Source organism: Chaetodon auriga, chromosome 15 (assembly GCF_051107435.1).
Source record: "Chaetodon auriga isolate fChaAug3 chromosome 15, fChaAug3.hap1, whole genome shotgun sequence".
NCBI lineage: Eukaryota > Metazoa > Chordata > Actinopteri > Chaetodontiformes > Chaetodontidae > Chaetodon > Chaetodon auriga.
Genome location: NC_135088.1, coordinates 8,780,267 through 8,806,276, shown reverse-complemented (window position 1 = coordinate 8,806,276; position 26,010 = coordinate 8,780,267). Strand labels below are relative to the sequence as shown.

Genomic DNA, 26,010 nt, shown 5'->3' with positions numbered 1-26,010 from the left:
GTATTTTATTAGTAGCATGTAATTTGTGGGCTGTAATGTAATGCTCTAAACAAAAAATATTAATCTGCCAGTTAATAATTACAATTTTAATAAAATGATACAAAAACTGATAAAACAGTAATATCAAATAGAAACAAAACACGTTCTGAGTAAAACATGTCTTTTCATTGTGAGGAAGGCACTCAGCAGGTCTGGATTTTGCTAGAGGGTTTCCAGAAAGTGGCCACATGCACGGAAATCCTGACTGTTGGCTAACACACCTCATTTGTTCTGTGTCAAGGAGCTTGACGGTGGTGCTGTTTGCCACAATGCCAAAACCCAACTGTTAGTTTTGTTTTCATGACGTGGTTTGGTCATGCAGGCACTGTTACTCACTGTCTGCTGAGACTGTAACTGGTATCAAAGAGTGTAAACCTGCATTTGTTCAGGCGAGAACTGCACTACATTAAAGAGGGGAAACACGGAGATCATTCACTTTAGCTGGAACAAGTGAATTGATCTACGCCAACTTTACAGCAGTTTTATTCTCAAGTGATGTTTTCTTTCTCTTCACGGGCATTGTCGTTGCATCTCTGTGGGATTTGTGAAGTACACCCTCTGTAGCTTTCCACTTGTCTCGATGACTCAAGGGATTTCTGGCCAGCTAATTTTATGCTGGCCCAAAAAAATGCAAATGAAAATGAAAAGAAAATGTAAAATTACTACCTAGGGAGCAGTTCACAAACTGCTCTGGGTTTCTTCTCAGAAAGTCTGGCTCAGATAGATTATCAGGCCAAGAAAACGCATAGAAAAGTATAAAGTTACTTAAGCTTTACAATACGGTAGAAATTCGAAGAGGGTTAGGCCGACATCAGGTTTCATTGCTTCATTCATTGTTCATCACGTGTAGGTTTAAGCTCCAACCTAGAAGATCAGATAACCTGCTTGAGCAACATTTACACCCCAGTATTTCCATTAAACCCAGGCCATTTATACACCATTCAAGACCTAATGTATGCTTAAAGTGCATGACTGGTAGCTGTTTGTGATGAGCAAAATGCCCAAAATACCAGACTGGGTGGAGAAGCAGCGGACTGCAAACATGTACTTAAAATTAGGCCTACATCTATGTATCTTGTATAATTTGTATTGACTCTGTAATTACTTAAAGCTTGAATGTAGGTCACACGCTTAATAGCACGCAAAACTATTTCTATTTTAAAAAGCTTCATCACTTCTACCAGCTGTGAAACGTCTATAAAAAGCATGTGCAGTCTTGTACATGTTGCAAAGTTTTTTGTGCAACTGTTTCAAAAACCAGCTTGATATTTTGGTACATTTACTTCTCTATTATTAGAACCTCAATTAATAACTGGATGTAAAGGAGATGTAACGACTGCTCCTGGATTATTAAAGGAGCCACATTGTGAAGGGCTGTTCAAGGTTGGCTTGCCCAGATTGTGTTGGAGCAAGTGCAGGCAAGTTTTTCGAGTCCACTAGAGGGCGCCCCCGTAGCTCAGCTGGTAGAGCGTGTACCATGAGTTCTTACCGCAGTGCCGATGGTTCGATTCCAGCTGCATGCCAACCCCTCTGTCTCCCTGAGGGGTTGACATGCAGCTGTATGAGGGTGAATTTCTATAGAACTCACACATGTAGATTATATTAAGGTTTAAAGTTATGCGTAATTATGGGCCTGGCCTATAATTATGACAGTCAGCCGCTAGAATTCAGTCACTACTACATATAGAACATCTGCATCTACCACCAGAAGCACACTGCTTCTCTGTACACTGCAAGCTAGTATTGTAAAAACATTACATTAGTTGTAATGTAAAAAGACGTTAGCAAGCTAACTAAGCTAACCGCCCGCACCTACCTGTCCAATAGAAAACAGGCCAACGCGTTTCACTCTTCATCCCCATCCTCTCCTTCAGCAGGTAAAATCCACTTTTCTGCAACATGATCTGCCTGCTTGCTGTTTCTTCGCCTCGCTGTGTTTGCGCTTTTTCCTGCTCTGTGTCCTAGCTTCCTCATGGATGCGTGCTGCTCACAGTCTGGCATTTGGTGGCTACCTTTTTAAAAAGTCTTGACCTCACCTGCGCGCTGTCAGTGGCTGGGGCTGCACACCCACTGCCCAAAGGTTGCAGCCCAGAAACATCCCAAAAACAGCGAAATAGGAAGTAAATGAGGAAATACAGGCAGAGGGCAGACTCACCCTGCCTTTAATAGAGCCCAAACGCTACACTGAAGGGATTAACTCTAAATCTGACTTCACCACAACAGGATCCTTTGGGGAAACTACAGTAACAGTCCCTTACTCAACACAGCCGTTTTGAATATACAGCAGCAGTGGCAGTTGACTGTTTTTCCCCTCCAGATGTTTACAGTAAGCACTCCAGACTCTTTTTTTATTTTTTTATGTGTTTACCTGCTCACATATTTACTGCTTTGTCTCATTCGCCAGTGGGTGTGTGTGTGTCAGCGTCACATTTTCGTGTTCTATTTTAGATTGATGCTGAGTTTGGAAATGATTGCGTAGATGGGGGCGAGAACTGAAATTGATTTTTTTTTTAAGGACCAAAATAAGAACGGCCTGTTTTGATCTTGCATTTAATATAACCCTGAAAAAGCTGGTTTCCTGTGCTATGCTGAGGAGACACTCATTACTTGCGTTCTTACTGGGAATGTCGGCAACAATAGGCGTCCCTTCTCACGAACCGTTACTGGCATCATGCAAACATGACACACAGGGCAAACCGAGAGCAAAACCCATTTTTCTTACTGCTCATCGCTGCCGCTCTGACCCTGTTTTCAACTGTTGTTCTCTTTTGGCTGTACATCTGATTAAAAGTCACACTACCAGTGAATTCAATGGCTTGCTCATGGGGAATGTAAACTGTCCCTCCACCTCAGGTAACCTCATACTCTGGCTGCAGCGAATCACAGACTCTCTTGAAGAGCAACTTTATAACTCTTTGCTGTTCTTTGAGATATAGGAGACCTATCCGCCAGAGCAGCTTACACATTTAACCAATTAAACGGCACATATCTGACGGGCTTTAAATAATTCAACATGGATTAAGTGATTAAATGCTGCTTAGACATACCAGATATAAATAATGTTGTAAGGTTGATTTGTACACTCTTAAGAGTCAAATTACTGCTCTTGATTTCACAAGCGGAATCTTTGCAACTCTCTAATTTGTCAGAAAAAATTTATTTTTACCTCACTGAGCTCCCACAAATCCTCTTTGCGTATGCAGAAAGCATGATGTGTCTTGAATGCGCTGTGGGTCAATACAGTTTCAACACAATTTAGGCTTGGATTCACTCGTGCAGTAAGCACACAATTGCTGTTTGAGAACGTCGAAAGATAAAGATAATCCCACTTATTTTGAGAAGCAGGTGACAATTATTTTTTCAGCATCAGGGCTGAGTGTTGGAGCGGCAAAAAGCAAAATGCTGGCGAATCAAGCTGTGTCCACTTTGTTGTCAGCTAATAGGTGTTTGTAAGGCTGACCTCTGCACCAATACGTAATATCGCTTTGCCCACTATTGAATTCACTGTGGTCACTGTGGTCAGTTGACTTGAGGGTTAGCGTCATGTCTTGCTCTCTATGCAACGCAGACACTGAGATTGAAGCACTTAATCTTTAGGCCTTGCTTTTCTTGCAGGGAGTTCAAGCTTTTGCACATTTTGGGAGCATCTGGATGTTTGTGCCACGAGAGCAAAATAAATGACTGAGTGGGAGGAAATAAAGTCACATGTTGAAAGTCATCAGACAGTAAACGATTCGAGTGATACGACTGTGTGACAATAGAAATGAATGAGCTACTGAGTGAGCAACTTTTCTTAATGATCAGTAACTCAGCAGTGGGGTGGATAGTGAGTCAACAGCAGCTCAGCTGAACCCTTAGAAGAGCACAGCAGTAATGAGGAGCTCATATGTAACGTGATGTGGGTTAATGTGCAATAGTACAGTACATGAACACTTAATGTACTGTTATAGCACAGGGTGTGCTTCAGTTACTGTGAAATTTGAGAGTTTGTGTGCCATTAACCACTGGTTTTTCATACACTGGAGGGGTTGCTGTCATTGTCTTCCAGTGCAGTAGTTCCACAGCTGTAGACTGACTCCAAAAAGCATATTTACAACCAAGAATACAGTCTGCCATTTGAGTTTACATGTGAGTTTGTGGTCTCTCCAGTCAAAATTAAAAATCCTTTATGGTTTGATTCCTCATAAATTTCTAGAATCTTAAACACATTTTCTTCAGATGTTGAGAAAAAAAAAAAAAAAAAAACAACTCTTAGATGTCCTATGGAGCAACCACAGACCAAAGAAGATCATGTTTTTATTATGTATGCTCCAACAATGTAAAATTCTCCTCTTCAGTGTCAGGCTGTATTATTACTCAAACATATTACTTATTTTACTTATTATACTGTTATAAGATTATTATTAAGTGCATTGTTGACTGCACTTCCTGCTTACTTACTTTTGACTGAAACAGGAACACAGACAGAAATGAGAAGTGACTTTTCCCACGCCGCTGCTGCGCACAGAGCATGCAGTGTGTGGTTATGTCCGATAATAGTTAATGGAGAATGAGATGTTTCCCATGATTTTATTCACATGCACTGACTTTTGTGTGTTTGAAATCAATCCATTCTCTCAAATAAGAAAAAGAAATGGTGCTGTAGGCAATAACCACCACAATGACATCTAGCAATATGAAATATTGCTCAGCTCCTCCTCTGGAAAAAGTTAACATGTTATGCTGAGAGAAATCGGTGACGTGCTAAAACCGTCAGTTTCTTACGGATATTATTATTATCCATTGGTGTTGTTGTTTTTGTTTTTTTTTTAAGAACTGCTTGGAGTCACTAATGGAAGAGGTACTGAGATCTTTAACTTAGGTAAACTTAAAAAAAAAAAAAAACTCAATACGCAAATAAAAGTCCTGCATGCAAAATTTTTTCTTAAATAAAAGCACAGAAATGGCAGCAAACTGAATATGAAATATCAAATAAAAAATCTTTTGAAAAATGCATATATGCGAAATATTTAGTACATAAGTAAGACTTTAACTTGTAATAGAGTTAGGGTTGTTTTTTTTTTTCTTTTCATGGTGGTACTGCTGCTTTTACATACTTACAACTGACTCCAAGCAGTTCTTAAGAAAAAACACAGCCATGGACTTTAACAATATCCTGAGGAAACTGCATATTTCTCTGCATGTTTTATAAGCTGATCATCTGTAGATAAAAAAGATGTGATGAGAATGTGGTAAAAAGTACAATATTTCCCTCTGAAACGGAGTACCTTAAATGTACACCGCCGCTTGGAGTAACTTGATTTTGACATAACTTGAAACAGATTTCCTGCGATTGTCCAAACTTCGTGTCACTGGTTGTATTTCTCTATTTGGCTCACTCATCTTGTGTCTCCTGTGCACCACAAAACATTAAAAAAAAACCCATTTGCAATTACAGTATAATCCAGATAAGCTGGACAGACAATTCCTGTAGGCGTGGAGCTGTGTATAAAAGCACTTAAGCACTTACATAAGTACACTTTCTTTCGTATGGCAAGGCAGAAAGAGGACATGTGCCAAATGCCATCCAGGAATGGTAAGTTATCATCCAGGCTTCCTGTCTGACAGAGGCGGCGAAGCTGTGTAGGAACCGCGGCAGGCTACACTATGCGCTGTGATGTAACACAACACTTCTGATTACACAAGCAAATTGAAAACTGGAGTTTTCTGTGATTTACACATATGAATGGCAATGCTTCGTGTTCATATCGTGTCTATTTCAAAGCCTTGGGAATTTCCTCTACTCACATTTCAGTTTAGGCTATTCTTAAATCAGACATGTGGCCAACAAAATATATCATCCAGTATAAATAACAGCTTACCACACGGATAAGTTCTCGCAAGGCCTTGATTTGGGTCTGATGAGCTGCAGGCATTTTATATCAAGGCATAACTCTCTTTGGATGATCCCTGCACTGTGGACGCTTGTGCTTCTGGGTTTTTTTGGGCAGTTTTGGGCATACAAACACAAACTCAATCATCACACAGAGCAATAACTTGTATGTTGTAGTCTGTCTAGAAATCCTTCCTTGCTGTGCCATTTCCATCCTTCCTCCTTAAGATGTTTCCTCCTCATTGTCTAACTTGCCCCGTTCACCTTTAAAAAGAAATCCTTCCTTCCTTTCTGTACTTCCCTCTGACAAGAAACTCTTCCTTCCTCCCTGTGCTTCCTCCTCAACGCCTTACATAACTCAATTGTGTTAGGAAAGTCCTGCTGTGTGACTGTTAGCAATCCTTTTGGGGGAGAGTGTGAATGTTCTAAATTAATACAGAGAAGGGGGATGAGAGAAATAACACTTTATCAATTCATTTAGTGCTGTTCAGTTGCAATTAGTTGCAGTTAATGCAAGTCTAGAGGCAGATTCAGTTATGCTGATGTATTTTGTCAAGTCAATCAATTGATTTAAATGTGCTTTTTTTTTTTTACTCTCTTTGACCTGAAAGTTCACATTTGCTGCACTGTAAAATTTGGCTTGTAGGTTCACGCTCTGACATTTTAACTGGTAGTGGTTCAGTCAAGAAGCAGGGCACCTATCTGTACAGAGCGCTCGAAACGATGTGCAAAACCAAATATGAAACTTGGCCAAGCCAACATGTCCAACAGGATTGAATAGGCCGATTGCCAGCGAGTCCCAAAACAACACACCTGACAGCACCGGCGACAGGCGTGGTTTGCTTTTTCGGTTTAGGCTGCAAAACGACACGGTTGGGTTCAGGAAAAGATGAGTTTAATAAGTATCTTACTGTTGTGTATCTGGTGGAACTTAAGGTTTCTGATGAGGAGGGGCTGGTCAATCACAGCTAACAATTAATCATTTACCGAGAAAATGTCCCAAAACTTAACAAACATGACAAAAATTGACGATTAACACTGAGGACAATGTCAAACAGCAAAAAAATGTGGTCGAGTCAAAGCCATTTAAGTGACCGATAACCAGTTAAGAGCTAAATGATTATTTAAAATTTGTTTTGGAGAAAAATGAAAATAACTGCTAAGAAAACCGCCGACTGTGTGTGATGATAAACGGCAACCAAAGAAATAAATCCAAGTGTGCTGAGGGAGAAAAGATGATATTATTGTTCATTAAACAGGAGCCAAGCCTGCTTTCATCATAATAACTACAATAATAACAGCCACAGCAGCAGCAGTAACAATAATGTCAGTATTTAAAAATACCATATTACTAATTCATTTGTACTTGAGTGGCCATTTATGTAAGAAAACGGGGCCATAGCTTGAGTCTCAGTGCTCACTCTGCACGTCCCTGCTGACCAAATCAGGACTTGAACAAAAATCCTGTGCACTCGCCAGTAGCTTGTTCATTGGACAGAGTTTGGCAGGCTGCGCGGTTAGAGATTTTGGCAGAGCGAAGAGTAAAAACAAATCTGTTTCCAACCTCTAACATGATGGACTTTCATGCACTTTTTTTTTTTTTTTTTTTTTTACTCAAATGACCTTAACACCGTTTAATGACAGAGTTTGGAGTCTCTGCCCTCATTTCCTGTGGAGTCACAAGAAAATTCTTTGAGTTGAATGTCATTGCCATAAACATTTTCACTTTAAAGATCAGCCACCATGAAATCACAAAAGAACATATTTTCCCCATGCAGACGTTTTTGGTTTTAGCTGCAGAAAGTTTGCAGTTTTTTTCATGAAGCATCAAAAAATTACTAAAAATTTGTTTCAGACTAAATGTTCAGTTTCTAAAAGTTTGTTAATGCTGTGTGAAATTCCCTTCTTTGTATTTGGGTGGTGGCAGAAATCTAAAGACAGAACTCTCAAAACCTCAGCAGATAAAACCAAAAGGTCCAGCATCCACACGACCAGACACCAGCGGCGTTAAAGGAGAAACTCTTTGTGATCTAAATGAAGTGACCTTTTACCTGTAATCTAAGCAGATTTTTTTAAAAAGCAAATGGGCAGCCACCAGTGTGTGTCATGGTGTGTGTGTGTGTGTCTGCTTGGGTCCAGTGATTCTTCAGGCATGAATCCAGTTGAATCCAGGCTTGTGTGTGTGTGTGTGTGTGTGTGTGTGTGTGTGTGTGTGTGTGTGTGTGTGTGTTTTTCAAAGGTCAAGAACATTTGAAACCCAAACTTCGGCCTCCATTAAGTTTCCAGCACATGTAAATCAATGAATATTCACACGTAGTCGTCTCTGCAGCAACACATTCACTGAAACTAGTGTAACCTACTATGCATGCAGAACGAGGTGTATTACACAACCACGCTAACATACTTCTCCATGAATTCCCAGTTGCACATACGTGCACATGGAGTGCCACATGTCCAGTGTTTTTATTATTTATTGATAATAGGATCACCCATTGTTACCCAGCATTAAAAACTCACAGTGTTCCCTGTGATGTTTTGAGAACAGTGTGGTTTTCTCAGGCCCTGGGGAGCTCCTGCCTCTCTCCAGCCACGCTAGCTCTTAATGAGACATCCACATGCACAGGACACACTCTGCTCCTTCTAATCAAATGACTTGCATGGACGGCCACACCTGCACCCCCCACCCCCACTTTTCCCTCCGCCCTTTCTCCTTTTCCCTCTCTCTTGTCCCGGTTCGTGTCTGCGCATCCTCGTTTCTTTTCTTGCAGATGGAACGGCATGGGCGTCTGCGCCTGTCTGCACGGCCTGGACTGTCCACTTCCCTTCCCTTCCCTTCCTCTTCTTCTTCTTTACCTTAAGCTGATTCTTCTGAACAAATTAGTCCTTGTTCTGGTCCACTGAAGTGCCATCAAGAAAAAAGAAATTATAATGAAAAGCCTCGTCTGGTGAAGGTGACCAGGATTGTATAATAGTGTTATAGTCACTGAAAGGTCACTCGTCAGGTCTTGTAGCGCTCAAGTCGGCCCTTTAAAGGTGGTGTTCTGCAGAGAGAAAGAGATTGTTGGTATTCTGGGGACTAACATCTCCTCACGGTCTGCTACCTGTCTGTTCTGTGTGTGCGCTGGAAAAAAAACAACAAAAAACAGGTTTTAGTAAATGTACACATTTACACTGTAAATGGGAAACAAACAGAGTGGCTCGGATTGAGCCACGTGGCACTATTCCAGCCAATCAGCAACAGGCGGCCTTCACGCTCGTGCACAGGGGAGGGGAGATGGGTGGAGTGAGAGGGGTGATAAGTCTGACATCCAAATGTGTAAATGCATTGTGAAGAAGGAGAGAAGGCAATAGCAGCAATCTTTGTCCAGATTGACATACTTCGCCTTTAAAGGCGTTAAAATGATTGGGACTTTTTGAACTATGCTAAAAGATAAAGACTGAACCAGCAACATCTGAATAGGAGGAACAATGTAGCGTGTTTTATTAGAACAGAAAATAAATTCACAGCAATTCTGATGATTAATTGATTATTAGAAAAAGGCAAAACATCTGCAGGCCCCAGTTTGACATATTAGCATGTGCTATTTTTTTTAAGCTGTTGTAGATGTGTTATCTTTGGCCTCGGTGGCTTATCGTGTGATAGGTTGTAAATCAGGTTTAGGCTTCAGGTTTCCAGAGAGCTACTGGTTGTCATCCTGCCCTTTGACCCCTCACTCTCTGCTCTGTAATGAAAAGCACTGCGCCCTGTTTGGGCTCCCCAATTACAACTCTGCTCCACTGAGAGTAGACAAGGAGCTGGCCTGTGGAATGATTAATGTCCTCGTCTGAAAGTGCTGAAGGTAGTTTTGCTTGGAGGTCCTTGCCTCGAAAGTTTGCATAAAAGAGATTATAGTTTAAGTCTGAATGGGCTGTGTTTCGAGTCTGGCTTCCTCTTTTCTTCAACAGCTCCGTTGTGGCCTCTCAGTCTCCTTGTGATCCTCAGTTGCTGGAAGGGAATTAATTGTCATTTATGTCTTTTGGCCGAGCAAGAAAATTATAACACAAGGTGTCAAAACAAACCTGGTTTCCCATTTCTCAATTACATTAAATGCTGTGCCTTGTGTGTCCCAGTCCTGTCAGCAGTCTGCTTTAGTGCCGATTAGATCAAGATGACCTCAGATGACCAAAATAGTTTAATCACATACATTTTAGTTTAATTATCAGTGAGTTGAAAACAATGGAGTGTGACACCTGGGGTGAGCCTAATAGTGATGACATGCTCTCTTTCAGGGGAAAAATACACTGCCCTCCTTTTTGTTCAGGACCTTATTTGGCCTCTAAAAGGACCCCCAGATGGAACTGAAAGATATACAGGGATTTGTATTAACATCCTTGGTTTGGTGGTTCAAGAGGCTGCAGCAGAGCACAAGTGACTCCCTGTAACTGCCTCCTCAAACCCACCATGCCTACAGGTTAGCGGTGGCCAACGAAGACACGTTTTGACAGATTCCCCAGCAGAGAGTTTCAGTAGGGAAAGGGGCGTTCACCGGCAAGTGTCAAACTAACAGCTGCATCAAGGTGCCACAGATAGACAGGAGGTGACAGGAAGCTGCGCTGCTCTCCCTTAAAAGCAAAAAAGCGTGCTGTGAAAATCAATTGTATAAAAACTTATATGACATTGTCGGTTTTGGCAGAAATGGCCACGAGTGTATATTTATCTGCTTTAAAGGAGTTACTAACGTTCACTTTTCCAAATTTAGGCCAATCGTGTAAAAATAGCTATGACGGCAGCGACAGCAGAGCCTTTATTCTGAAAGGCCCAGACGGAAGCGCTGCTCTTGTTTCATTTATCTTGACGCCGTTTCACTAACTGTCCGCCAATGCCCTGCCTGAGTTTGCAGTTGAGTGCGCCAGGGCAGCACGGCTGTCTTATATAACTTTAATATACTCACGGGTTTAATGGCGCAAGAGCAGAATATTGCGCCGCAGATCCGTCGATTCATTGCGGATTTATCCTGAAATCGCGAGCAAGTAACCAATCGATCACTTTTTTCCTCCTGCCAGCGACGTGCGTTAAAAGTTATCGACAGATCGGCGAAACGGCGCACACGGTGGACCTGGCCAGATATGTCAGCGACGTTGTTCACTTTAGTTATAAAATAGTTGATGTTCCAGCCGATGTTTTCTTGCCGTACGGGGAGAGAGGCGGCAACAAATCCAGCTGACATTTCACCACGCAACATTGCTTCAAGGAAGGGGTTTTATCTGAGGGCTTGATTGTGTGGACATTGCGTTTTTTCTCACATTTTTCTTTTTTTTTCTTTTCAACTTGGACAGACGGGAGATGACCTAACCATTGGAGCGCATCCTTCTGTCACTACAGGTACGGTCTACTTTTTGACGCAACCACTTGTCTTCTGATTATGTGGCCGGAGACATATCGAGAGAGGGAAAAAAACTGGCTGTGCCCCTGAGGTAGGCCGACGGTGAGCGTCCCCGGTGCTGCGTCGCAGGCGCACTGACAGCCGTGCGCCGTGCGACGCGCTGACAGTATCGCCACCATCGCTGATAGGAAGCGTCTTATTTTTGTGTAAGACAGAAAAAAAAACGTTGCACAAACTTCTTGGGCTTATCAGCGCCTCGTAGGCGTGAGATCAGTGCAATTTCCCATCGCAGCCAACAGGTTGCACTAATGCTGTGATGATGCGTTCTGCTGTTCCGTAGGAAAAGTACAGGATAGCAAGTGAAGAAAGCCCAAACTTTTTCAACTTCGGCGTACAAACGGCCGTCATTATCCTCTTTAAAACGCATTAAATCAGCAAACCCAACGGAATAACACTGTGTCCTGGGCTGAATCCTGTTTATTGACAGGGCACAGCCGTCGGTACTGTATGGTGGGCGGGGAAAAGTGGTGAAACCCATGACCAAAACAAAAATCTGTCTAATTCTCTAGGAAGAGAGTGCGATAAAATGGAAAAAAAATAATAAATAAATAAATAAATAAATAAAATCCTCATATTTGTAGAGAAGTCCTTTAGGACCATCTCAAAGGCTCAGACCTCACTTTAATACCGCGGTGCAGCGGGTGATGCGCAAAGGAAGTGCTGTAAACCGCTGCCCATATATATATATATATATCTTATACATGCCACACTGAGTAATGTCTTCTAGGCAGACTGTCAAGCTGCTTAAGACAAACACACAAACAGCAGAAATAGAGCCGATCGGCGACTCGCATATCAGAAAATCACAGGAAATGATCCAGTCGTCATTAACCGCTCAGCAGTGCCTTTATTCAAGGTAACTATTATTTGACATTTGCGGCATTTACACGGCAAAGTTCAGAGCTGGCTCAGCCTTGTATTCGTAAAATGAAGCATAGTCAGTGGCGGACTTGAAAGAGAAAAGAATCGGCGCACAGGGAAGGTTGCTCGGTTTGTTTCTGCCCCTCCAAATAAGGCTATCATTGTTAATGATCAACAGATAATTAGTGAGCTGCAGAGCTGCTGCGCTTTCCTTTGCAGAAAAAGTTTGCAACATGATTGTGTTTTATTTCACTTGCAGTAATTTAATTTCATGACATCTGATTGAAAATTCCAATTGTGTAAATTGAGTTGTGACTGAAATGTTAATTCTCTCGTGCAAATGGAGATAGACAGTTCTTAGTGACTGCTGCAAATGCCCAGAGGCCCATTGTGGGTTAATGTCTTTCGACAGATGTATGTTGTTGCGCACATGCTTGACTATATGAAGGACTGTCAGTGGCACTGCCTGTAATACAAGTTATGCCTGGGCATGTTTTGTACTTCTCGATGCTTGAGTTCAGGGGAGGGCACAGTTAAAGAAATAACATGAGCATTATAGGCATTTATGTTATGTAATGGCTGTGGTCTCCTCTTTTTTCTTCCCTCCACTGAGTTTGCTCAGCCCGGTTGGTGCCATTTGTGCATCTGCCATATTGTTCCAGTGTGGGTGTGAGAGGACGAGATGGCCTGTTTGATACAGCTGCTGTCATTTCTTGAAAAATAAAAATAAAAAAATAAATGCAGAATAGCGTAGGCAGAGGCATAGTAGCAGACGTGAGCCTTGCACCGAGCTTTTAAACTGCGCCATAACACATTTTTATTGCAGATAATTCAAGACACATATTTCTGTGTAAGATCAAGATTAAAATAAGATCTCTAATTTTTTTTCTTCTTCTTGGACTAGCCTCTGTGTATGTTTAATCTTATCCAGCATTACGTCTGTTTTTATAGCCTAACCTTGTCTTCTTTTCTCTCTCACTCTGTGTGTGTTGTGAACTCTTTGACTCACCCTCACTGTCCTGTCAGGATAAAGAAATGGATCAGGGTGGACTGAAGCGCAACGGTAATCGAGACGACAGTCTGACATTTGGGGAGCCAGGAGCCGGAGTAGGCAGAGACACTGGCGACACAGCTGGCGCACTGCTTCAGCCTGCAATGCACCTGCCTGGCCCAGGGTCTCTGCCCCAGCCCACAGTGTCCCCAAATGGACAAGGTGGAACCAAAGACCACGGGGAGCTTGGAGGCCTCTTTGAGTCTCCTCAGCTTCATGCCCTGGGAGACATGAAGGAGGGTAAAATCCTCAGAATCCAGAAACAACAACAGGATATTGATCTATTCAACATGGAGGACAACTTGCCGTTGTTGAACCAGAGTGTTTCCGATCTCGACCAGACGTCCACCTCTGTCATCGACACCTCAGGCACATCTGTCCTGGGCAACCTCCCTCTGCCAGACCTTTTTCGCCAGCACATCAAGCAGGAGTGGAATTTTTCTCTGGACAAAGACTTGGATACTTACAGCGGACACACAGTTGGTGGTCCGAGTGATTTGGATGGCAACAGCAGTCACCTAATGGAGGATACCCAGATTTTGAAAGAGCTGGACCTTCCTAGCTCTCTGCCTCTGAGTGATTTTGAGTTCGAGGCAGAAGTGGCACACTTGGATGACATCCTACATAGCAGGGGTGGTGGTGGTCCTGTCAGCAGCTTGCTAAAGGAAACAAAGTCCCTCATGGGTAACGGAGTAAACTGTCCCAACGTGAACGGCACAGACCACCCTATCCAGCATCATCCTCACCAGCACCAGCAAAATCAGCCTCATCATCAACAGCAGCCCACATCACTTCTCTCCAGCGTTACGATCAAGGAGGAGGACCCCGACGACTCTTTCATCCGCATCCGCACTCCTAGTGTGGTCAAACATGAGAAGCAGGACAGCCCTGGTTACTGCCCAGCGCAGTGTCTCCAGAGCAGCATGAGCTCTCTCCATGGAGGAGGCCCCATGTCCTCGCCTATGGGGGTCGGCACAGGACCTGGCTACTACTACAGAGCTAACCCGTCCTCCACAGTGGGCCTACAAGACCAGAAGCCTTTTGGCCCGTACTCAAACCTGCCTCTGGTCGGGGAAACCTGGGCCGGGGGGAGCAGGTATAGAGAGTCCTCCGGGATACAGAGGGGTGACGATGGGCTCCCTTCCGCCGCAGCCTTGTCAACCTTTTCCCCTGGATTCTCCAGGTAGGCCTGAATTTACTTTACCCCTCTCTGTTTACTTTTGTCCCCTGTGGTGCATTTGGTGTTTGCTTTCATCCATGGTATTTTGCTGTGCTTGTGACATATTTCAAAGTGCAAAACTTTCAGTGTGAGGCAAAGAGGAGTTGAAGAAGGTTCATACTGTACTGGAGTCTCAGCTGCGATCAGTTTCTCAGAGTGCAGATTGATCGAGTCTCGATGGCCTGTTTTTCTAAACCTCTTCGCCCGAAAAAAATCTGTTCGCAGTATGACTCCAAAGGCCACATGTGTGGACTTCTTGATGCAACTTGTTGGTCAGTTACTCCTTTAGCTATGACATTAGCTAATTAGCCTTTTTGAAGAGGTGATACTAACTGTAATCCGTGAGAGTGAGTTTCAGACTGATATAAAAATATCAAAGGCTTGAAAATCATTTTGCTTTTGCTTTTTCCACCGCGGCTCTTACAACCACAACAAACCTATTGATGCTCCTGAAATCAAATCAAGTTCAAGTGACGTATCAGGGTGCTTCGCTTCCCTCCAGGACACATTGAGTGTGTGTTTGGGAAATGAAAGCAGTTGTTGGCTTTCGCAGCGTTTCAGCCTGAGTCCTCCAGTTTGATTTTAGCAAAACAGATAAGCCAAACAAAAAAAAAGTGCTCAGGTGTTGTTTTGTCTGTGACATTTCTTTCTGTGAGAAGAGTGCTAGCACCCCTGGAGTGGAGGGCATCTGGCGCTTATCACCTCCAACTGGCAGACGCAGCAGGGCACACATTCCTCCAATTCATCCACATCGTGTCACATTTTAGGAATGCCATGGCAGATGAAATGTAGGAATAAATTGTCCTTTTTTTTAAACAGGATTATTGTCAGAGGAGGCAGATGTGAGAGAAGGAGGCGAGTTAGTTGCAGGTTACAAGAAGGCAGGAGGGAAGAAAAGAAAATAAGGAAGTGAAGATATTTAGAGGAGATGGTGTTAATCACCGTGAAGAGGGAGTACATAAACATTTCTAATACTGTGTTTTTACAGTATTGCAGCTTTGGTCATTCCACAACTAAGTGCAGTTACTGAAAATCAATTATTAATGGTCAAAATTGTGAAATTGTTCCCAGACACACCATCTCACCATTGTTGGTCCAGGCCTCGCCTTCTGGTATTTTTCCAAAGCAGTGCTGTAAGTCAGTGCTCGTTACAAAGATATCACAGAGTTACGTAAAATGTGTCATCCCACAGGAAGTGATTCATTGAGAAAATGTGAGATGTGTGTTTCTGAGGATGCAGTACGGTCAGCGTTTAACACGGGGGGTGGGGGGGTTAATCCTGTGAGAAAGTTGTACAAGTGCAGCAGAGTGAGAAGGTGGACATGCCTCGCTTCAGCTTGGAAGTGCTATACTATTCTATACTAGACTGAAGGGGCGGCCAGTGGAGGGTGGAAGGAGAGAGATTTATCTGCTGTTTTATGAGCTTCTTGGTGAACATGGCTTCAATGGGCAGATCACAAGATGACATTTGATTAATTGCAAGTAATAATGTGAGTCAGTGCTGCCCTTCTGAAATAGCCATCGAGGTGTTTGGCTCAGGCTGCTTTGTAAACACGTCAAAGATGAACATGGGTGTCAGCTACTGTTATCTCGCTCCTGTCAGGCTGATATGCTCCTGGGCTGTTGTGCTGTTAACCAATATAAACTGTGTGAAAGTCTCTTTATCATGGTTTCATGAGGGCAAGCTGTTTGTTTTTTACTGTTAACACATTATAGACTGCAGTTGACTTGATGGCTGCCACGAATCCAAAGCTTTAGAAACACAATAAGATGCAGATACTAATCACTTCATGAGGTTTTATGGTCAGGCTAATGCGGCTACAAGAGATTTATCATTGTTAATTTAATCAAACAACAAGCGGTGTTTTTTTTAAAAAAACTGCATGTGGCAATGCCAAGAATCTGTGCCACAGTGCCGCTCTGCCCGAGCTGTTTCCTGGTATGTTGACGCTCGCTGCAGCAGCGTGGTGTGTGTTTTCATACTGTGCTCCTCTGATGCAGGCCACCGACGCTCTGCATGCTCTCAACAGTGCAATGCACAAACAGTACAAACAGCTTCTTAATTATTTGGTCTATAAAATAGCATTCAGCATTTCCTAAATCCCAAAATGCCACCTTCACATTAGTTTTTTAGTCTGACAGCCCCAAATATATTCATTTAAAAAAAAAAAAAAAAAAAAAGGCATGAAATCCTCATAATTGAGAAGCTGGAACAAAATACTTTTTGCTTTAAAATTATGAAAATAGTTACAGATTAATTTTCTTTGCATTGAAGAATTGCAATATCATTTATTTAATCAGAAGCAACATTTCTATGTATTTTTCAATTGCAGACTTTGCGGTTCACTGTAATTATAGACACAGTAGTGTTCTGCCAAGATGCGTCTAAGTGCATTGGCCATTATTGTAGTGCGTATAATTGCTTAAGGGGAATCCACAGGAGCTGCACACACCATAATGCAATTCAACATAACATAACTAAGTATAGCATCGAAAAAGAAATTGGAATTGACTAGAAAAAGCATGCGTGAAGAGGCTAGTCTGTAAATTATAAGATGACAAAGCTTACGCCATGCTAATGTAATGCTGTTGCATTAAATTGCATTATATTATGTGTACACATGATGCTGGGCGTATCTCAAAAATAGGACTGAAAACTGACTGGCTCGCTTGTTACTGTATGAGTTAGCAGAGCAACAGACTCTGTGTGGTGTACTGTATATCACCGAGCCCACCTAGCTGTTCTGTGGGAATATTCAGCACAGTTGGAACACAATTTGGCTCAATCACGTTGCTTGGCTCAAGCCTGGAGTTATATAACTGATAATCAAATAGACAAATGTTATTGCTTCATGCCCAGGGTGAAACGAGGCCCTTGACACATTCTTTAAAATTCTTGAAACAGCTTGACACCCCTTTCATTAAGGAGAGATCCCGTTTTTTTAGCCTTTTTCTTGTGTGCTGCATCACATGCAGCACAAGCGTTTAACACACAGCACGTTGCTCTCTGTCTTCCGCCGAGTTAATCTTTTCATCTTTTTGGTGCTAAGTTTAAAGGCTGATTTTAAAATGTTCTGAGTTATACAGGCGGTGAAAATGTGTAACAAAGTTGATATAAACTCCTCTCTGTTGCTGTGCGTGCGTCAGTGTGTGCCAGAGCAGGGCTGCGGATGGCAAAGCAGACTGTGTGTGTGTGTGTGTGTGTGTGTGTGTGTGTGTGTGTGTGTGTGTGTGTGTGTTTGTGTTTGTGTGTACACATAGGGATGCTGGGAGGCCACGTGTACAGATCTGCTCTGGGGTGCTGCTGCCTCTCTCTCCTTAGACTGTCACTCAGTCACTTTTATATTCTCACCTCCTCACCCCTGACGGGCCCCTCTCTATATTTCACAGTGGCATGTAAAATCTGCCCACACAGAGGTGTCCTGCAAGCACACACACACATCTTTTTTGTTAGATGTGTGCTGCAGATTATGGATGGCAGAAGAGATGCTCACATATCTTTCTTTCTTTCTTTTTTTTAAAATAAATTTGCTTTTGTTGAATTAGCGTTGAGAGCCGAATTAATACTTTTTGCTGATGCATCACGAATTCATGATAAAATTGTGGTATTTCATTGGATGATTTCACGCTCTTGGCAGTGATTTTCATTGCTTTTCTGTTGTTTGATGGCCTTGGGCATACTGGACAACTTTCTTCATTTTCTTCTGCTCTCCTTCAAAGCTTGACATTACATTGACGGAAGCATGTTAGCACATGAGCTACTTAACCTTTAGTATTAACACAGCTGTTCATAGAGGATACAACAGTTTCTGCAACAGTGCTATGCGTGCAATGTTCAGAAAAGTAAAATGTTTTCTAAATTAAAGGTCCAGTCTGGGAGGGAGGGAGTGGGAGTCCGCCATGTTGCACTGCCATGTTTCTAGAGTAGCCCAGAAACCCTCTAGAGTGAGTTTGCCACCAAATTCTATACGCTGGCCCTTTAAAGGACAAGCTGTTTTAGAGGAAATTAACAGTATGTTTTTAAGATTTTTTCACACGGCATTGTATTTTAAAAGCAAAATGTTTAGTATGCAGTAAAAAGCACAAAGACGGACAACCTGACTTTCATTTTTAGTTGCAGCCAACATCTCCTGCAGGCCGATGGCCGTGCAAGACGCATCTGGCCTTGCTCCCGGAAAGAAGCCGCAGAATAAGGCCTCAGAACAGAGTGGACTGTCTTTGCACAGTTTTTGAGACTCGTCCAAGGGGCCAATAGAAGGGAGAAGTTATGCAGCAGAAATGTACACATGAGTTGTAATGATGGATTTTAGCAGTGGCGGGGACCATAAATGAGAATTAGCTAATTAATGATGATGGTGATTATGATCGAATTGGATGATAGTTGCCCCTGAGCTGCACTCAGAACTCGGGTTGAGTGCAGCTCTCTGGTTGTCTGGCTGGCTTGCAGTTGCATATTTTTTCATGTTGTTGCTTGTGGAAACTGTAGATAACTGAGATATCATCTTTGTTGTTACTGACAGTTGCGACTATATTTTAGGGTTTTGTTTCTGGGTGCTAATTTACTGAAGCGAATATACCGTCAAGTGAAATTTGGTAACTGAATTGAATCGTGACCTATCACTTATACGTCAGCGTTTGTGGACACGTAGTTTTCAAGAAAACATGAGCTGGCATGCTGTGATAATTCAGCATTATCGTTAATTTGTTTTCTGAGGAGCTGCGTCACGATGATGATCAGCATCAGGATCATTTCATATAAACTGTTTTCCAAATGAATGAGTCCAGACAGATTTTTATTAAAATAATCAAAATGAGTTGTTACAGCTTTTCTTTCACATTTGTGAAGACTTTTATCTGATATAATTAAGAGTAACAATTTATTTTTTTTAACATATTTTTATGTTTGATTTATGGCACAGAACATCGATTTAATTATTTACATGTGATTTTACATGCATGTCCTGTACTGATATATATGTATTCATATCAAAAATATTGTAATTCATAGTTATATTGAATTATGTCACACAAAGCCCTTTTGAACTATACCTCCTCTGCTAACAGTCACTGCATCTACAAAGTTAGTTCTCTTTTCCGAGACCATTATTTAACAGAAAGTTTCACAAAATGAGATCAATAACGCTGCTTGTGCCATTTTCTATATGCATGCATGTACATCAGAAACTGCGTACATGGAATTTCACTTCCTACTGTAAGTGCACTCGAAACAGGTACAGATATGAAGATAAAACAAGCTGAACTAGGTCAAACTCATGTCTGTTGACTCAGTTTCCTGGATTTGTAATCTCTGAGATTATGCCAACCTCAATCCACATTGTTTGAGTTCCTGTTGCTTAATAGCCTTAACCTCTGCTGTATGCAAGCCTGCATTTCAGTGCTTGTTGCCTTTCACTGTATCTTACTTTTTAATTACCACCGTGTAGTTTATTTCCTCCGTCCTCGATCAGTTGCAAACACTCAGTTAACATTTTAATCTAAGGATTAGTCAGACAGGCCTCACATGTTCATGTGGGATGTAAACATCCAGGCTACATCTTGTAGCAACATAATGCTATTACTATTATAACCTGGAAGTAGAACTCTTATTCTGGAGTTTTTCAAACTCTTCTGGACTCGTTTCATGGAGCCTAGAGGCTTGTGTAAAGTCAGATTTTCAAAGACAGTTGCTCTAAATTGGTGGTCATTGTTGAACTGAAAGGTCAAGCTGATTCCATATTGGTACTCCTGCTTAAAGAGGCTTTAAACACGGGGCCGGAACTCACAGTGGACATGGAAGCTCTGATAATTAGCCAAGACATGTTTCCCAACAAGATGCTCTTTCATTCACTCTTCATCCTCCCCTATGCCTGGGTCGCTCAGCCCTCTTTAGAGCCTACTGTACCGAGTCTCTGATGTCGGCCTCAGTTGGGGTCACTGTAGTGCAGAGAGCCAAAGGAGGTCTAGGCCTCTTAGCAGCCAAGCTGTTTCTTTTTTAAGGCTGTTTTGGTGGCTGCCGGCATGTTTACGCTGGTGTTAGGTGTCGTGAACACATCCACCGTCTATGTAAGAGGCCACATGATGGATTTAACCTCTGTGCAGGACAAAGCTGGTCTTTTTATTCACTGCTGAATGTGAAAAAAAAAAAATACATGGGAAAAAAATAACAGAGAAACTTACAGTATTAAGCATGCAGCAGCCCTGCAATAAGTGCTACTTTTGCAAAGCTTTCTGTTAAATTTCAAAGCGAAAACATTTTTTGGCCTGACATCAGACGTGAGAGTTCATTCTTGACATCCCATGGTCTTTCTGAGCAATTTGCTCAGCTGTCACGGGGCTTTGTTGTCAAAGTGTGACCTCAGTATAGTAACAGGTGGTCATATATGTTGCCATATATGCTGATTTTAATGCACAGACTGTCTTACCATTTTTGTGAATGGCGTGGCACTTGGTGTTCTTTGAAAAGTCAGTATTTATGCCATGATCAGACGCTGCTTACATTGCTCTGATTTGTTTAAGTCATGTATTGTTCGCACACACACGCTTGCTGTATGTAAAGTATACACACTACACCCACATACTTTGCACTATGAACAGACAAACATATGCATTCACAAATGCCTCATTGCACATCATGTGATGACTGTGTGGTTTGGCTGGGAGGAATTTCGTGGTATAGACTACTGATACTCAGAATAGTGTAAGGGTCTTGAAGGCTAACTCCAGCAGGATTCTTTGTAAACCCATCCTTGTCTAATGAATTAAGTGATGGCTGTCGGCAGTGTGCTTTAAAGTTCAGGTGAGTGCATGTCTGTGTTTAGGTCATAACTCTGACTTACTTTGCAGTGTAACATAGCTCAGCTTGCAACAATTGGGCCAGAAATTGACAGCAAGAAGGCGATAATGGGGTGTGTTTGTGATGGCAGCAGTCCATTCCTTTCTCGTCATGCTTCATCAGCTATGTTCACATGAAAAATTCCTCGAGCAAACTGCGTGGATATGTCAGGAGTGAGCATAAATATAGCCCTGACTGAACTGACTCACTGTACTTCATAAACAGAGGATTGTGCTTGTTATGTTTGGCAACAACTTTATCAGGAGACAGGAAGTGCAGAGTCTAGTAGCTATACTGGCTGCTTTGCTGTCTTTGTCTGCGGTGGCACGGTGGATTAAAAAAAACCTATTATTATAGATATGTTGGTTCTTTGCTCAGACGTTGAGACTGATTTGCATATTTACCTAACAATCAGCGTACAGAACGCCACATGGCAGCTGCGTGTCTTCTTTTGCTTTGTGGTCAGTGTGCTGTAAGTGTTAGCTTTCTTAAAGAGCTGTAATGTTTATTACCGAAGCCACCAGACGGTGCACCGAATGCCTCTGTTTTTTTCTGGGAAATATTGTGCTTTGCAGAAACAAACAATGTTTCTTCAAATGCCATAGAAAGTGAAAAGCAGCAGCTCTCCAGAATCGACAGCAACAGGTTGAAAAACTGGCACAGACCACATCAAAAAGCAAAAGGTGTTGGAAATTTGCATGGGTTTCAAGCAGTACAGCGCATCTCAGGGTTTTCCCCATGAAACTGATCAGCGGAGGTGGGAAGCCATGATAAAAACTAAAGCTAATGTCTGATGATGATTTAGCTTCTGGGTACAACAGCCAATGTTTCAGGGCCTCTGGTGTAGCCGGCGGATATCCAGATAACACATAATGGATATCTGGGCCAACACTTCCTCTTCTGTGCGTCGGTCATTGTTTATAGTCTGATTAGCAACTTTCAGCTCGACAATAACTCTGCTTTTCGACTAATCTCTATAAACAGATACCTGCATATGAATGCAGCTATATAACATAAAAGCTAAAAAAAAAAAAAAAAAAGCTAAATCAGCGTCAGATGTCAGTTGATCGGTTCCAAGATTGCATTTCACCTGGTGCATTCCACCTCTTTTGCTCTACGCACTGACTGCATGCAACTAAAGCCCACTCAAACAGGATTGGTCAGCACAACTACAAATGGACTAAAAATGGAAACCAGAATGCTCCCAATTCCAAAATCTTGTGCATTTCCTGCAGATAGAAACTAACATTTGGGTGACGAATGAAAGGAAAAACCAAAAGAGCCTCTAGGCGGCTTCGGTGCTGGTGATAGTGATGAGATGATGATGATGATGAAGGAGAGGACTGTAAAGCACATCCATCTCCCATAGGTGAGACGGAGGCGTGCTGTATTTTTGTTTATTCGTATCGATTATCATCCCGCTCCTGTTAGCCTTGCAGTCTTTTTCCCTCCCGTGCCTTTCTGCATTCAGTTGTTCTTTGAGTGGCAGAAACATTGATGAAGGTTGTCTTAATGACATTTGTGCAGAAGCACGTAGAAACCTCCTGCAGGAGCATAAACATTATAACAGGACTTTGTTTGTGCTGCGTTTCACTCCGAGTCCAGTGAATTCTCCCGTGTCAGGACTTGTTTTCTGATCGATGAATCAAGTTGGTTGGAATTTCCTGCCTTCGCTGCTTCTTTTTTTCTTCTGCACTCTTTACTGTCGCTCTGCTTTTCGGAGCCCGTGTGCTTGCTAAACTGCGAGATATTTTGTTTGTCATGCTGCCTGTCTGCCCGATTGTGGGTCGTCATCGCTTCTCCTCTCATCCAACGCAGATGCGATCGTCTTTAATCCCACCTTCCCGAGTCAGCAAGGAGGGGAAAGCCCTTAATCTGTCAAAGGAAAACATGTCTTTCAGTCCGTGTGTCTTTGTGTTTGTGATTGGACTAAAGGAAAAGCAGTCTGGGCGCGCCTGGGTTTCATTGCCAAGGTTCAAGGATCACTGTTAGTTCATCTGTTTATCTTCACCGCAAACTGAAGCAGGATCATTTTAAAGCTAGTTTGGATTCTCACTTTGTCAACATGCCATTTTTGTCAGACTGACAATGTCTGGGTCTCAATCATCACTGACTTTAATCCTGCTGTCTGTCTGTATTTCACGTAGTAAAAATCCACTGCAAACATATGACAGTGATCTCTGACAATGGGCATCAGTCTCGTGTCATTTTATGATTGCATCAAGTCTAAATTAAATGCTAGTCTGTACAAACTGGGCTTTAAAGGGGAGTCAGTATATGATTCCTTTGCTCCTCTTCTGGGTTTCAAGAAACAAGAGTTAGGAATTTTCCCTCCACCTGATCAGTGTCAGCAGGGTGGCAGAGTAACCAGGGAGACTGTCAGCAGGAGGCCGCAGGTTCAGACCCCTCTAGCAGCAAGCATCCAGCCTGCTGGAGTGTGAGCAACTTGATGAATCCCTCCAGGCCTGGAGCTGCTGTTCTTTTGATTTTCCCGGGGCAATTTTGTCCCAGCTAATGCAATATAGATAATGTAATATCACAGACCTGCCAGCTTTTGAAGCCTGGAGATGATATATTTGAGGTTAGAGCTGTTTGTGTTTGGAATTGCAGATGAGCTCACCATATGAGATACAGCAAATATTTCCTCAGTGCCATTTTTTCAAAGACGACGTTGGAAAAGAGTTAAAACTAACTAAAAAATGGCTCTAAAACTGCTGGATGTAGCCCTGAAACACATTTCATACGGCAAAGTTATTGTTTAATGATTACTGGGGTCTGTTTATTTTTAATTAATTCATCTAATATTTGTTATTGTGCTGCTTTTGAGAGCTGCTGTAGAATGGCACTTGTCCTTGAGTAGTCAGGCAGTAGATTTGGTCTTTTCCAGTTAGGAATGCTAATGATGTCAAAGTAGGTGGATTGCTAACACTGCCAAAATAAGATGAATAGAAATTGCTTGGGGTTATGTACTCTCTAATATCTAATATGTTTGCCTTGTATAATGTTACACTGAAATACAGTTTGTTGTGTCAGGCCTATGAAGCCTCTTTTTGTTTAACATATGCTCAGGATGTGTAGACATGCCCTCATGTACACACAGGAAAAATTCCTCATTATGCATTTGCGGCCCTGTTCGCTGCATGTGTACATCTGACTCTGTCATAGGTCGTCACCAGACAACGCAGAGGACCTTGTGCCATAGATTCGTCAATAATTTACCTGACCAAGGTTACTGTACATGTGGAGGCAAACATTCACCCCCCGAAGCTGTCGCGCAGACTTACACCTTGTGTAATCTTATGATCCATGCCAGCTGGTTGGAGGCTAAACTTCATAATGGCCTCATTTTGCCTTCGTCAAAACGCCGTTAACGAGATTCAGCACAGATCCAGCCTTTATAGTCCTAGGTGGCCCACTTCTTGCTGTGTGTTTGCTGAGTTACTGCTGCGCCCTCCTGAAATTGAAATACATCGCTCTTAAAGCAACTACAACTTTCCTTTGGTGCTGGTTTTGGCGACCCCTGTGGACAAAAGCGGTAGCGTTTCCCTGAGTTGATCTTGATCTGTCAATGCATGCATTTGATTTGGAAGTGAGTAAAAGAAAGGCTTATTTTTACTACTGTTTTTCTTTTTTAAACACAGCTGTTTGAGAGATGCATAGCAATGAGGTGAAGTATCTATTTGTGGCTATGTAAGATTAACAACTGTAATATGACGACGGTGAAACAAAGTAAACTTTGCCTTAGTACCATTCATACACCTAGCTGACATGTGAGCCAGGTTTGGTGGCTCTGTCCTTATAATAATAAATAAAAAGCAAGATATATAAATTCATTGTTAGCCAGTTGTGTTACAGTAATGTCCACTGTGACCTGTACCTCCATGGGCTGTAAACCACGCCTCACAGTGTTTTCCATAAATAAAATGGACATATTACATACCCGTCCAGGAGATAGAGAGCCAATACAGGATTGTTTTGAATCCTTTCCTCGTGAAAATACACAGTGATAATTTTGCTCATTAATTAGTTTTACAGTTGTGGAGAAATCTAATCTGTGATACTATATCCATCGAGCCGTTTGCACAAAGTGTAGCACTGGTTATGATGGACGTCGAGGCTACATTTTGGTTTTCCAGAGTCAACATTGGGAACCGCTTGAGATATTGTGGTTTGCTGTGAAAGCACTTTCTCATTTTGTCAGGCCTTTAATGTATCGTGCTTCTCCAGTGGCTGTACATTACGGTATCCTCTTGATCTTGCAGCTGTATAATGGCAACAAAAGAAATAATTCAAATAAAAAAAGCAGCTTATGAAATCGAAGGATAACAAAATGAAGGTGTATAAAGTCCGCAAAACAAGGCTGATTTAATTCCAGTTCGAGCAAATGGGATCGCTGCCCTTTAAAGATGATGAAGAATAGACTGAAACAGCAGATGCTCCTTTTGTAAAAGAGGAATTTTTAAGAGAACACAGACGGTGGATGAAGCTGCAGAGCTTGTGAATGGAAAAATGTTCTTTGTGTCTGGATGGTTGGTGGCATACTGGTCCGGCATGCACCGGTATCAACACTGCCCGAGGTAGAACAGACGTAGACTGTGTTTATCATCCTGACTGAGCGAGCAGCTGGTTGACAGGCTGGTTGGTTACTGTGTTTATGACTGACTGGTGTCTGCGCAGGACACACAAGGTTAGCTGCAGGGATGATGCAGTCAT

At 42.2% G+C, this 26,010-nt stretch overlaps 1 protein-coding gene across 2 annotated transcripts in view; it reads left to right on the top strand.

The window, feature by feature from the left end:
* Window positions 1-10,762: 10,762 nt before the first annotated feature.
* The window catches only part of LOC143332466 (glucocorticoid receptor-like), a 65,598-nt gene continuing 50,350 nt past the window's right edge, over window positions 10,763-26,010 (top strand). For both annotated transcript variants that reach the window (XM_076749949.1, XM_076749948.1), the window contains exons 1-2: window positions 10,763-11,273; window positions 13,222-14,429. In XM_076749949.1, coding sequence (XP_076606064.1) covers window positions 13,231-14,429 — 1,199 coding nt within the window. In that variant the 5' untranslated portion in view covers window positions 10,763-11,273; window positions 13,222-13,230. The remainder of the gene's footprint in view (window positions 11,274-13,221; window positions 14,430-26,010) is intronic.